This window comes from Chiloscyllium plagiosum, chromosome 39, assembly GCF_004010195.1.
Source record: "Chiloscyllium plagiosum isolate BGI_BamShark_2017 chromosome 39, ASM401019v2, whole genome shotgun sequence".
In the NCBI taxonomy this organism is placed as follows: Eukaryota; Metazoa; Chordata; class Chondrichthyes; order Orectolobiformes; family Hemiscylliidae; genus Chiloscyllium; species Chiloscyllium plagiosum.
This window is the reverse complement of record NC_057748.1, coordinates 2,391,459-2,406,791: the sequence shown is the minus strand read 5'-3', so window position 1 is coordinate 2,406,791 and position 15,333 is coordinate 2,391,459. Positions and strand designations below refer to the sequence as shown.

The 15,333-nt window shown below is 40.3% G+C and overlaps 1 protein-coding gene across 4 annotated transcripts in view; it reads right to left on the bottom strand.

Moving 5' to 3' along the window:
- The window catches only part of tnrc6ba (trinucleotide repeat containing adaptor 6Ba), a 214,964-nt gene that overhangs the window by 138,130 nt on the left and 61,501 nt on the right, over positions 1-15,333 (bottom strand). For all 4 annotated transcript variants that reach the window (XM_043679483.1, XM_043679480.1, XM_043679489.1 and 1 more), the window contains 2 exons: positions 9,800-9,868; positions 4,583-4,653 (listed from right to left, as the gene is read on the bottom strand). In XM_043679483.1, the coding sequence (XP_043535418.1) occupies positions 4,583-4,653; positions 9,800-9,819 (91 nt within the window). In that variant the 5' untranslated portion in view covers positions 9,820-9,868. The remainder of the gene's footprint in view (positions 1-4,582; positions 4,654-9,799; positions 9,869-15,333) is intronic.

Sequence of the window (15,333 nt, the reverse complement as noted above, 5' to 3'; positions counted from 1 at the left end):
GGTCGGTTTGTAGTAAATGTCTGTGTTGAGTCGGTCGCCTGAGATAGAAATGGAGAGGTCTAGGAAGGGGAGGGAGGAGTCTGAGATGGTCCAGGTAAATTTGAGGTCGGGGTGGAAGGTGTTAGTAAAGTGAATGAACTGTTCAACCTCCTCGTGGGAGCATGAAGTAGCGCCAATACAATCATCGACGTAGCGGAGGAAAAGGTGGGAGGTGGTGCCAGTGTAGCTGCAGAAGATGGACTGTTGCACATATCCGACGAAGAGGCAGGCATAGCTGGGGCCCATGCGGGTGCCCATGGCTACTCCTTTGGTTTGGAGGAAGTGGGAGGATTGGAAGGAGAAGTTGTAAAGAGCAAGGACCAGTTCAGTCAGTCGAAGGAGGGCGTCAGTGGAAGGGTACTGGTTTGGTCAGGGGGACAGGAAGAAGCGGAGGGCTTGGAGGCTTTAGTGATGGGGGATGGAAGTGTATAGGGACTGAATGTCCATCATGAAGATAAGGCGTTGGGGGCCGGGGAAGCGAAAATCACGGAGGAGGTGGAGGGTGTGGGTGGTGCCCCGAACGTAGGTGGAGAAGTCTTGGACTAAGGGGGACAGGACAGTGTCGAGGTATGCAGAAAGTTTGCTATCAGATCAGTCATGATTTTATTGAATGGCAGATTGAGCTTAACAGGCTGAACAGCCTGCTCCTGCTACTTGTTCATAAGCTCATATGAAACTTATGACATCCATCAGCTGCCATAAGTTCTTGACATAACACAGTGTTCACTCCACCTTCTTCTCACTTTGTTTGTCCAAAGCCAGGTTCTTGGTGATTGTTTGCTAAATCTCAGAAAAGTGTTGATATTGTTTTTACAACAAGTATGGCAAGGCAAACAGAACTAATTGCTACCTCAGCCAAACAGGAAGCAAAGCTGATGCTTCTGGGATGAATCTGATGAACAGACTATCTATCGAGACAACTGCTGAGCAAACCAGCCCCTTCAGTATAGCTACGGCCACTCACTTTGACAGTAATTCATAACAGACTCATTCATTTCTAGACAGAATATGTGCATAAATGATACCATCATTAAAGGTATGAGAGAAACAGACAATTCAAACCCTATTCAAATCCTTGGCACTTTTGGGGGTAGAGAAGGGTGTCAACTAATATATTTGAAGACAGCTGGCCATTTCTGTTGGCCCAATGTCCAACAAAGGCAGCATGAGTAAGCAATTACTACACAAATTTCCATCATACAAACAATAATTACAGCTTCCATATTCAAAATCAACACTGGACTAATCAGGTACAACAATCTACAATGCATCTAAAACTTCAGTTCATGATCTCCTGACATTGGGGTGATTACAAGTTCCAAGGCAGCAATGGTGAACCTCCTTCCCCTCCCTGCTTTAATAGCTCGGCTCTTCTGCCTCCACCACTCACCGAGGGGTCATGGCAGTTTTCAAGCCTCAAAATGGTGTCATAGTCAGAAAAGGTTTGGGAAGCACTGCTCTACCTGTTCCAATCTCAATCAATCAGAACTGACATCATATGCAGACATAAGGTGGCAGGAAGAGCAGAAACCAATCAAATCCCTTAGTAGAGTTTCACAGAAAAACATCTTCACTGAATCAATATGACAGATTAAGATATACCTGTATTTCAAAGTCGCTAAAAGCAGTATACTCAAAGATTACATATGATCATAAGAACTGGAAGCAGAGGTAGGCCACCCGGCCATGCTTTCCATTTCATATTGACTGTCTGATTACCTTGAATTTCGCTAAGTACCCTGCTAAAATCAGTCATAATAGCATCTAACACCTTCCTTTGACAGATGCTAAGTGGCCTGTAGATTGCTGCTTTGGTTACAGTCAATGGTTTCCAATCGAATAAAACCCTTTTCATATTTAGGAAATTTTGGAAATTTAATTAATGCATCAATTAACTCGCTCGCCACTCTAAGACCATAGGATGTGCTTCATTAGGGTCTAAGAGTCTGTCAGCTCACAACTCCAACAATTTGCTCAGTACCACTTTGGGTGATTGTAATTATCTGGAGTTCCTCCCTCTCTTCCATTTCCTGATGTGCAGCTATGTTACTCATATCCTCTGTAGTCAAAACCAATGCAAAATACTGTTTCAATTCATTTACTATCTTTATATTCTCCATTATTAGTTCTCCACAATCTGGTATAGGACCAATGCTCACTAACTCTTTTTTAAATAGCCATTAAAACTCTTACTGTTTCACATTTACCAATAACTTTCTCTTGTATCCTAATTTTTCCCCAAATACTTTAGCCACTCTCTCTCATTAGAATGCAGCAATTCAGTACATTCTGAAATTATCCTTTAAAATGACTACTGTTGCATCACTGTTGATCTCTCCCTTAACTGCATTTGACACTTCACTTTAGCTAGTTCCGCCTTCACACCATATTTTTTTTTTAAAGTTTAAAATGTGAAACGTGGACCCACTTTCTCCTCCCTCAAACAATGTAAAAGTCAATCATTTGTGCTGCCAATAGCTCAGGGTGCCTTCACCACAGGGTCACAAATTAAAATCAATCTTTTTCCACAATAAAGCTAACTCGCTGGCTGAGTCCAGAACATGTTACTCTAAAGAACTTTTTTGGCATATTTTCTATGAACTCATCTGGGTTACCTTTGTCCATTTGCCTTTTCTAGTCTATGCACGAATTAAAATTTCTCCAATTCCTGACAAGCCACAATATGAAGAAAGTAGAGAGGGTTTCTAATTAACTAACTGAGACAAAGGAATACCTTCCTGATCAGCCACCATTGTTTCTTCCATTTCGTTCCATCCTTACTATTAGAGGCCTGTACACCTCTCCCACTAGTGAGTTCTTACCTTATCGTTTGTCCACTCTACCCAAACTTGGTTTCCTAAATTTAAGTCATTCCTCTTCTGTTGTGCTAATACCATTAAGAGAGACTCCCTTCCAAAACATTTTCTTAGCTTTCTGTTCTTCCTTAACATCATGTAACCTTCAATAATTTAGATTTTAAACTATAACGTTCAGCAACCATGTCTCTGTGATGACCAGCACAGTTTGTTTCTTTCTATTTGTGCTCAGTTCAGTTTTGTTTCAAATGCTGATTTCTGATTCAAAGCCAGTGGTTTTGTCTTTTTATTTTAGCAACTTCTCATCTCATCTGTTGATTCACTGAGATTTGTACTGTCAATATCTTTTGGTCACAGTCCATTTATCATTTCCCATGTTCATACCTCTCTGTCTCTCTTACTTGGTCTCTACTTTGTGGTTAATTATCACATCATTCAAAATTTCATCTTTTGTACCCATTATTTAGTTAAAAACCCTTTCTGCGTCCTTAGTAACGCTGCTCACTGATCTCATCATGGTCCAGGAGTAGACCATCCCATCAACACAGCTTCCCACTTTCCTTCAGTGGTGCCAGTGCTCCAAAAATCAGAACCAATTCTACCTCACCAGACTTGGGAGAAACGGATGCATGACTCAATCTTTTTTTGAGGAGAAAGTGAGGTCTGCAGATGCTGGAGATCAAAGCTGAAACTTTATTGCTGGAACAGCACAGCAGGTCAGGCAGCATCCAGGGAACAGGAGATTCGACGTTTCGGGCACAGGCCCTTCTTCAGGAATCTTTTTTTGCCCTGCTCCAAACTGCATGTAGCTCAGGTAGCACAGAATATGACTTTTGCATCTCTGCTTCTCAGTTTGTGACTAGCTCCTCATATTGACTATGCAGAACTTCTTCCCTTGGTCTGGTTAGTTCATTGGTACTTATCTGAATTGTTAAGGCTGGGTCATATCCTGGCACAAGGCAGGCAACACAGACTTCTGGACTCTCACTCTTTAATGCACAGAATTATTACTATTTAAATGATGAGGTCACTGATTTGATGACAGTATGTTTGGAAGCCAAGATGATGCTCTAAAGAAAGGCCTGATTAAACATCCCGTGGTCTCAAGTTAGCACAGCACAATACAATGATGAAATCACTGCGACTGCAAAGTCTTTCCACTTAGCACCATAAACACAAGCATAATCAGATAATAGGTTAGACTGGCTGTGTAGAAAAGGGTTCAAGCCAGGAGTCTCCTTTGAGTATTATTCCAACAGTATGTTACCCTAAATATTGTTCATAAAGTTATAGGGTTTCCATGTATTTCAAGGGTATTAAGGCATATGGAGCCAAGGCAGGCACACAGAGTTACAATAAGAATGTGGCACTGAATAACAGAACTGGGCTGTTGGCCTACTCCTATTCCTACATCTTAATAATCACATGTGTCAATAACAACTGCTCTAAAGGTGTATCCTGAACTTTGCCAATCTTTCCAAGGTGGGACAGGGATGCTGTAAAATTCCCACTGTTGGTCCATACTATTGGGCTGAGAGCACGAACTAGCCCACATCCAAAAGTAAATGACAAGTCCAACCACAAATATTCATGGTGTTAATAATTTACATTGACACAAAACAAAATCACCTGAAGAGATGATGCTTTCCTGCTTTAGAGGCAAACATTATGGGTGGTAAACATTATGTCATAACCCAACTACTAACACAGCCACATTGATTACTCACTGTTTGCTCTCTTCGACGGGGGATTCAGATGTGTCGTCGTGTTCATCTCGGGTAAAATCCTCACATTCTGCCTATAACAGAAATAAGGAAACATGAACAAGATTAACACAAGAGCTTTTGTAAAACTTATGCACATCATTTTAAATTTTATATACTTCTTTAACATCTCTTTAAATCACCTACTCTAGACTATAGCATTTAAGCTTCTCTCATTGTCCTTCACACACTTCAGCCTGTTCATAGAGGGATCCTATTTGCTATTTTTCTAGGTAACTTTTCTAACACAAAGAAACTTCTGGAGTTTGATTCATCAATGGTCTATTCTTCTTAATGAGACTTTGTTGTGTTTCTACTTTGTAGGAATTTGTTTTTAAAAAATTCAAAGAAACCAGCTGTATTTTACTGTGTCTAGATGCACCTTTCAAAGACAAAGCCACTGCTTGGCCTAGTGGCCATTATTGCAATCCTGGTAACTGAATTCCTGTCCCATAATAAAAAGCATTCTCCATTTCAATCAAGCGCTGCTATGTAACTACAGATATGTAGGAACGTGCAATTTATAAATAGAGACATTGAGTAAAAAAGCAAGGAAGTTATGAAGAACTGTAATAATAGTGGTTCAGCATCAACAATTTCTGGACATTGCACTCTTCAAAAGGACATGATGATTTTGGAGAAGGAGAAAAACAGATTTATGAGAAAGGTTCCAGATATAAGGGTCTTCGGTCACGTGAATCAACTGTAGAATCTGGAGCTATTCTCCTTAAAAAGATGGGGAGGAGATTGCAAGGTGTTGCTCAACACCTTGAGAGGCCTAGAGAGATAGAAATTCTTCTCAATGGTGCATGAATTGGGAATAAGAGGAGACTAATTTAAGGGAGTTTGGCAAAAGTATGGACAACAACACGAGCAGAAATATTTTTATGCAGCAGTTAGTTAGGATCTGAAATGCACCTCCTGAAAAGGTTGAAACATGCAGATTCAATCAAGGCTTTAAAAAGGAAATTGGTTAAGCATAAGATGTGAAAAATATTGTAGGCTGCAGGGAAATGGTAGTGGAGCAAAAGTACCTAAACTGCTCTTGCATAGACTTGGAATGGTTGCAACAGAGAAGAAAGCCATTTGGCTTCTCAAATCCATGCTATGATGCTCCTCAGAATCTGACACAACCTCAAATAGTTACATATCCCCTTCAATGCAATTAAACATTTCAAGGCACTACTCAATACGAAGTAAAACAGAGTCAGTGAGCCAAAGGAGGAAAACAAGCTGAAGGGCAGTGAGAGACGTAGGAAAGGAATTCCAGAGTTTAGGCTCAGAAAACTGAATCCCAGCCACCAGTGGTGGAGAAATTACAATTGAGAATGCACAAAAGGGCAAAATGAAAGGACTGTTATCTCAGAGTCACGGGTCTGAAAGATATTACAGTTATAGGGAAGGACAAGGTCATGGAAGGATTTGAAAACAAGAATGTAAATTTTATATCAAGATGTTGTTTAAACAGGAGCCAATGTAAGGCAGTAAACATAGTGATAACAGCAAAAATGGGATAATTACATATAATAATTATTCTAAAGATGTGAAAGAATTGGTAAATTGGCCAACTTTTGTCACTGAAATCTAACACCAAAATTGGCCAAAACGTTTGGCTATAACAACATTTTACAGCTAATCACTTGCCTGCAAAGTTGTTTTAATTTACCAGAGACTTGAAAGACATTTATAAATTGCATGTGGTCTCTCGTTTTTTTTTCGAAATCTGAAATCTCATATAAAAATTCCTCCTATTTAAATTCCTGAAATAAACAGTAAACCTATGGATACCAGGCTGTGAATCAAAGATAATTAATTTCCAAATACCTATTTTAGCAGCTTGGGCTAATCTATTCCTCTACAGCCAATGTTTAAGATCTATTCATAAATTTCACTGAAAGAACAGAGATGGTGGATTGGACCAACGTGAGACATAATTTCAGTAAGGTTGGGAATTTTAAACGATAATTGTGCTCTGTACAGTCATAGGGAAAAGTAAAACCAAAAGCATGAAATCAACAGCACAGGCCAGCTATAACAGTCTGGATTTTCTATTTATCTCAGAAGGACACGACAAAAAGACTTAGTTGAAAAATGTGACGCTGGAAAAGCACAGGATTTCAGGCAGCATCCGAGGAGGAGAGTCAACATTTCAGGCATAAGCCCTTCATCAGGAATATGTGGGGATGGGGGGGGTGGGCTGAGAGATAAATAGGAGGGTGGAGGTTTTGGTGGGCGGGCGGAGTAGATGGGAAGGCGATATGTACATGCAGAGGGTTGTAGTGATAGGTCCAAGCAGATAGGTGCGAAGGAAGATGGACAGGTAGGACAGTGTCTAGTTAGAGGTCGACATCACCAGTTTCCTATCTCCCCTCCCCCACCTCATCCCAGATACAACCCTTCAACCCGGCACCACCCTTTTGAACTGTCCTACCTGTCCACCTTTCTTCCATCTATCTGTTCCACCCTCCCCTCTGACCTATCACTATCACCCCCCCCCCCACCTGCATCTACCTACCGCCTTCCTAGCTACCTCTATGACACCAAAATTGGAGGTATAGTGCAGCAAAGAGGGTTACCTCAGATTACAACAGGATCTGGACCAGATAGGCCAATGGGCTGAGAAGTGGCAGATAGAGTTTAATTTAGATAAATGTGAGGTGCTGCATTTTGGGAAAGCAAATCTTAGCATGACTTATACACTTAATGGTAAGGTCCTATGAAGTGTTGCTGAACAAAGACTGTTGGAATATTGCATGCAATTCTGGTCTCCTTCCTATCGGAAAGATGTTGTGAAACTTGAAAGGGTTCAGAAAAGATTTACAAGAATGTTGCCAGGGTTGGAGGATTTGACCTACAGGGAGAGGGTGAACAGGCTGGGGCTGTTTTCTCTGGAGCGTCAGAGGCTGAGGGGTGACCTTGTAGAGGTTTACAAAATTATGATGGGCATGGATGGGGTAAATAGGCAAAGTATTTTCACTGGGGTCGGGAAGTCCAGAACTAGAGGGCATGGGTTTAGGGTGAGAGGGGAAGATATAAAACAGACCTACGGGGCAACTTTCACAGAGGGTGGTATGGGTATGGAATGAGCTGCCAGAGGAAGTGGTGGAGGCTGGTACAATTGCAACATTTAAGAGGCATTTGGATGGGTATATGAATAGGAAGGGTTTGGAGGGATATGGGCAGGGTGCTGGCAGGTGGGACTAGATTGGGTTGGGATATCTGGTCAGCATGGACTGGTTTGACCGAAGGGTCTGTTTCCATGCTGTACATCTCTATGACTCTACCCTCTTATTTACCTCTCAGCCCCCTTCCCCCTCCACAGTCCTGAAGGGCTTATGCTCGAAATGTTGAATCCCCTGCTCCTCTGATGCTGCCTGACCTGCTGTGCTTTTCCAGCGCGACACTTTTAAACTCAGATCTCCAGCCCTCAGTTTCTCCAGAAAGGCTTAATTGTGAGTTTAAAAAAAACTGGGATGCACAGGTTGAATTCCTTATCACACAGAAATGTATTTCCAACTGAAATTACATGTACAACACAATCCAATTAGAAGGCTATTGGTAAACTTGCAGTCAGTCAGTCAGTCAGTCACAGAAGAGTTATAGCTGCAAAAAAGTAAATTATCTTGAACTTTCAATGACAGAATGCATACAAATTCATAGAACTTTTCATGTCAAGACTTTCCTGTTAAATGACATCTTCCAGCTGCCTACACTCATTGACACCATTAGGATTTCACCTCTTTACAATAAACCTGCTAATTCCTACTGATCACGAGTCCCAGTGACAAATAAGATTAACTCAGGACAACTACATTGCACTTGCACTCGCCTCAGTAAATCAACTGCCAGCTTCACTGGGTTACAATCAATCAGACTGGTGAGAGAAATTATATCTTCACACCTTAGCAAACAGGGATTTTTTAAAATTGGCTTTTTGACCTCAATCTATGTGGCAGGCATAGCACCAGCACAGCAGAAAACTGTGAAGCAGCAGCTATAGACCTTAGTTTATTTAACAAGTGTAGACTATTCAGTTCAGAATTAGATCTCTTCAGCAAGAGAATGGCAGCCACCTGTTGTCCCTCAAACAAGACTGGCGTATAAGTGAAAAGTCAAAGATAATGTACCTCTTGGCATTTTGACAACTCAACTCCTCTTGCCTTTTACACTCTACAACTAAAGAAATTAAGGTACTTGTTTAATAGAAGTCTAAAGATTTGTTCAGTGGCCATAAAGTTATACCTCAAGCCTGGTAACATGAAGGCAAGAAAAACCACAACAGTAACAGGCACTGCACACTCATGCTGGGAACACAACAGCTGTTGCCACTACACCTACAGACAGAGAAAATCATAACTTAAAGTTAGCAATTTATGGATGTCAGCTGAAGCTCTGCTCCTTTTTGATGAGCTTAACACGTTTTAAAAAAAAAGATATTTCAGGGGTTTTCAACTGCATTCTTTGGTCAACTGATCCCTCAGAAGCTCACCTTCAAATGCACCCCTCCCTTGAGCAATCCATCTCATTTATATTTAGTTCTTAGTCACTGGATAGTCCTATTTGAATTTCAGTACACCTGGAGGTTCTTAGAATGATTATCTCATCAGCAGTCAAGTCCGAAATCAGAATACTAATTATTTATTGCGTTATGCACATGAATTGAAACTTTAAATATTGCTTATTCACAGCCACCTGATGAAGGAGGAGCACTCCGAAAACTAGTGCTTCCAAATAAACCTGTTGGGACTATAACATAGTATTGTGCAATTTTTAACTTTGTATGCCCCAGTCCAACACTAGCACCTCCAAAACAAATCTTAAATATTGCTCAGAGTTTCCATGGTATGTTTCACGCAGCCACAACTACAAGAGCAAGGAAACCTTGCACAGGGAGATGAATAGATTAGAGAAAATCCATAACCTCATGGTACCTACCCAATTTTACCAACTCTTTAATTTAGCCTGTAGCCAGTTTCAAGGAACACGTTATTAAAGCCATAAGGTACATCCTGCCAACATGTGGTTTTATACAAGAAAAGAAGCAAAACTGCATGAAAGCTGAAATCTATTCCAAACTTTAGAAATTAATAACATAATAACAGAATTGAGCTAACCACTAGAATTCTGTTTTCCTGGAAAGAAAAGCTGCAGGTATAGGCACAAGGAGGGAACGTGTCCTACCTGAATCTCCGTCTTGACATCCTGTTCCTTGGTCAATATGTGCAGCTCCTCTGTCATCTTCTCCATCTCCTGGAAATAGAAGAGTATTGGTCATTTCAGATTGTCCTGTCAATAAATTAAAGACCAGAGTCCATAAGTAGCTCAGCAACAAGGTGCAAGAGTTGGAGTCAGTCAGATGTGTCATTATAGGAGTGATTATAGGAAAGGAAAAGGAAGAGAGAAATAGAAGGGAGAAAATAAACACGTATAAAGTGGAAACGAGAGAAAGATTAAGAGGCAGAGGAAAATGACGAAAGACAAAGCCAAAGCAAGAGATATGGCAGCAACTACAAAACACTGGAACATCAATGGGTAATAAAGTAGACAAAAAGTGGGTGAAGGCACCAATTCTACAGATCCAAGATGCACAGTGACAGGACCTGCATACCAGAAAAAGCTATTGTAAGTGAACATGTGAGTACCACATCTTATAATGTCAGCCTGATTCAATTGCTAGAAATTTCGTGAATCAGAAGGATTACAAGATCTGGACAGCATTCAGTCTTGGACAATAATTGGCAACTATCACGCTACACGAGTAGCCCATTATTATGTCCATCTCAACCAAGACAGGAAATTATCCTTGACATTCAATGCACTGCCATGGTTAAATCCTTCATTATCAATACCACTGACGAGAAATTGATTGAACTAGCCATTCACTGACTCCACCACTGATAAAACTGCTGCCACTTCGTATAATTTAGACGATGCACGGTAGTTAAGGTGGAGTTTAAACTAATTTGGCAGGAGGAAGGAATAGGGATTGAAGACACATTAGGAAAAGTTTAGAAGGCACAAGGGAGCACAGCTAGGCTGGTTGGAATTTATTTTAATGCAAGGTGGTCTTCTGAGTAACGAAGGTGTGTTGAAGCTGCTAATTCTCACATTGCAACACAATATCAATGTTATTATGGAGACATGATTGATGAAGGGGCAGGATACGCCAAAGCCACCTTTTAAACAAATGTAATGAGTTTAGATTTCCCACAGCTTTCCTGTGTGCAATTACAATACTGATACAGCTTGGTTTTGCACGTCTTGTATACAACCTAGTTTTTTTAAATAAAAATGGTGGGAGGAGTGTGGATCTTGCATCTGCTCCAGAGTTGGATTTTTCTTGTGATCTTCCTCATTTTCTACAGCATAAGCAAAAAAACTATTTTAGAATTATTTTTGAAACTTTTATAGTCCAAATAAAAGGAATAGAAAATGTGAGAAAGGAGAGATTGCATTACTGGGAGTTCAGGACAGGTCTGTCCATGAGTTTGTCGAGGTGTCAATGGCTCCACAGAGTATTTTTGTGTGCGCACACAGAACTCAGATTGACTTTTGCAACTGGTTTGTCAAGGGATCATTATTAGCGTTTTAAATAATACTGAGGAGCAGCTTCCTGGATCCATTATTTTTGTAAGGCTAAATCTAAGAGTTGAAGGGATCAACATATCTTTACTCAGAGCCAGAGACTGATAGAAGATTGGAGCAAGAGGTGGTTTTCAGTAGCTGGGAGTTTAGACTAAGTGTCGGATATTAAGAATTTAAATTTTTTGTTCTCTTTTGCATGCTGAAAATAAAAACTGTGGATAAGGGAAGGATACTTTTTTTTAAAAAAAGGTTATACTTAGAGCTTCTTCTGTTACGGTTTATAATATATGTAATAAGCTCCCCCAGCTATGTCAGCAGCTATCTGTCTACAAACAATGAATTTGAGAAACGTGTGGGTCCTTTCAGGTAAGTCTACTTTAGCAATTTTTTTTAAGGGGCAATTATGGCAGTCAATGGAGTGGCACACTTCTCCTGTCAGATGTGGTAGATGAGGGAACAGTTGCCCTTTTCTGGAGACTATGTTTGCAGGAGGGGAGTTTGGATCCATGTCATATCAGACCATTTAGATCAGCTGGAGTCACTGAGGAGCACAGAAGAGGCACAGAATGTAATGGCTAGTAGATCGAGATAGTGGTCATACAGCAGGTTCCGTCAGATAAATGGGTGACTGTCAGGAGCACAGGTAGTAGTGCAGGAGTCTCCTGTGGCTATCCCACTCTATAACAGATACACCGTTTTAGGTACTGTAAAGTGGGTGGTTGGGGTGGGGGCATACACAGGTGGTGTTGCAGTACTGATCAAGGAGTCAGATGTTGCAATAAGGGGGAGATATCTTATGAAATTTCTAAATTGCAGCCACATGGCTAAAACTTTAAAACAACAAAGACAAAAAAAGGGCAACCATATTACTAGAAGTGCACTATAGATCCTCAGACACAGGGAAAAACAGAAGAGCAGATATGTAGAAAAATCTCAAAAGTAAAAATATTTGGAAAATAACAGGAGATTTAAACTTCCTCTATGTTAAGTGGGATAGAAAAAGTATGAAAGGCTTAAAAGGGACAAAATTCTTAAAATGCATCCAAGTGAGCCTTTTAAGCCAGCTTGTGCAAAGTCCAACAAGTGTGAGATGTCATACTGCATCTAACTTTAGGAAACAAAGCCAGGCAAGCGGTAGAAGCATTAGAAGCGTTAGTGGGAAAGCATTTCAGTTATACTAACAATAACACAGTAAGATTTAAGGCACCTATGGACAAAGATGGCCGGGAAATAGGGAGGTGACTTTATTATGACAAGGCAGATGTGGACAAAGTGGAGTGGGAGCAGTTACTTTTAAGAAAATCTAGAACACTGAGTAAAATTCAAAAAGGAATGCGTGAGATTGCAGGGCCAATAGGGTCCCAGAAAGGTGAAGAGTGGGACAAGTCAAGATAAATGTACAGAATTACAGAAGGAAAACAGGCAAGCTAATGGTAAATACTGAGGGTTCAAAAGACTGGAAGGCACTAGGGACATTTAGGAAGTGCAGAAGGTCGCTTTAGAAAATAAATTAGGAGAGTAATGAGGGTGAATAAGCAAACTCCAGCAGGTAAAATTAAGGAAAATTCAAAAGATGTTTATATGTACACGAGGAGCAAGGTTTGCAGGAAAGACTGGTCTAGAAGGTAAATAGCCAGGGCAATTGGACAAATTAGATCTAAAACTGGCTTAGTGGCAAGAGGCAAAGAGTAATCATTGATGGTTGCTTCTGCAATTGGCAGCCTGTAGTGTATTACAGGGTTCAGTGCAGTTTGCAGTGCACATTAATGATCTAGACACTTGAAATACTATAACATACAGGCTTATGGGCCAATTGTTGGAAAAATAAGTTAGAGTTGATAGCTGCTTGATGATTGGCCAGATATTACAGGCCAAGAACATTTCTTCCATGCTGTATGATCCAAAGGCTCAATAATTTTCCTTCAAAGCATTTTCAAACCTGCGACCCCTATAATTTAGATGAACAAGGACAGCACATGCATGTGTACACCACCACATGCACACTTCCACTTATACAGGCCACATACCCTTCAGATTTGGGAACTACATTTCTGTCCCTTCACTGTCACTAGATCCAAATCCTGGAACTCCCTTCCTAGCTGCACTATGGATCTAACTACCCGACACAAACTGCAGCAGTTCAAGGCAGCAGCTCATCACCACCTTCTCAATAAGAAAGTCATATTTAAGCAATAAATGTTAACCTAGCCAGCAACATGTGGAATATAGTTTAAATACACCACTTTTAAGAATTTCTCTCACAGGATGCCTCCATCATGTGAAATTCTGCAACTGTTTGTTTTGAAAACCTCAGATCTCAAGTATGCAATCCAAACTACACCACAGTGCATTACAGAGTGTTGAATTACTATGGGATCATTTACAGAAGGATGAGAGAGACATTAACTTCAGATTTAGGAATTAAAAATCTTAGAATATTATAACGAAAAGCATGGTATTCATATGGCCCGAGCAAAATCTTGCCTCACTTAATACCACAAAAAAGTTTCATTGGTTGTTCAGCCCGATACAAAAGGACTACCATATAATCTCATCTATTGCAGCTTTTAATTATGTCACCACTAGGAGTAAAGCCTGGGCCCTAAACTGTGGAGTTTCATCCTTAAACCTCCCCATCTCTGCCTTCGATTTTAAGACTCTCCTTAAAACCTCCCTTTTGACTAAGATTTTGGTCTTCGGACCTAATTCTGTGGTGACTTCTATGGCTTGGTACATTTATCTCATGCTGCTGTGAAACACAATTTATAACATATAATACATTAAAAGGACATGTTAAAAGGACAATATAAATGAAGTTGTTGCAGATTAGCATATTAAATTTAATTACTGCAGATGAAAAGCTTCAAGATTTTTCTAGTAAACACACTGCCTGGAAATGTGGTGGGGGGTAGGTTCATTCGAAGCATTGATAGAAATGGTGCGCACAGATATGGGAAAAAGGCAGGAGATTGATACTAGAATTCGTTCAAACATGATGGGTCAATGGCCTTCCTTCTGTGCCTAACAATTCTGTGGTCCTATGATGTAATTACATATAACACCAGCTTATAGTCCAACTGGTTTAGTTGAAACCGCCAGCTTTGAGAGCACTGCTCCTTTGTCAGGTGAAGTCCAACACTGGTGCCTCCACATCATAATCATATATAGACAGCTACTTACTATTCAGCACCATTAACTAGAAACAGAGAACAAATAGGTTAAAGTCAGCCAGAGAACAACATATTACAAGTAGTTATTGGATTCTATACACAGGAATAATAAAACTCTCACTGATCTCAATTCAGTGTGGACCAGAAATAAGATGATCAGCACCAGATTCAGCTCTGACTATCCAATGACAGAAAAGGTCAGTAGTGTTTACTCGCCAGGCTCATATCTGCCAAATGAGCACTTCCATGTGAGAGACCAGTAGGTGCCCAAAGTATTAGTAAGAGTCAACCCCATCAGAAGAGCGAAGAAAAGCAATGGCAAACAAACACCTGTACAACAGACAGGTTGAGGGAAGGTGGAGAAGGAGAACTGGAAGGAGAATGCAAAAGATTATAAAACAAAAAGAAACTCTAAACAAATGCAGCAATACTGATAAGGAACAGTGAATTAGTAGAAAAGGATGTTACTGTGGAGGTTGGTCATCAGATTTTTATACAAGCGATCCACTTTTGAAGTGAATGGTTTGCAAATTTCTCATAATACAAGCTATTTCACCAGAGCAAGGCAAATCAAATTCATATTATGATCCCACTCTCATCAACCCTGTCTGCTAGGCGCAATTGTGGACAGGTAAGGAGAAATTAGATGCAAATGTAGTATTTTATTTGTTCAGACTTGCCCTCACTCCACCACACTGCTTCAATTCCTTCCAGATCAGAAACAATTGCAAATTGACTGCTAGAATTACTAATGTTTGTTGCTGGGGGTGCTCCTAGAAGACTGACTCTTCTATCATCAATCAACAGGGAGGCAGTGGCATAGTAGCACTGGATAGAACCACTGGATAATGTTCTAGGAATACAAGTTTGAATGTCAACACAGCAGATAGTGAAATCTGAATTCAATAAAAATCTGGAATATAAAACTGCTTCATAAAGAGGAGAAATAAGGGACTGCAG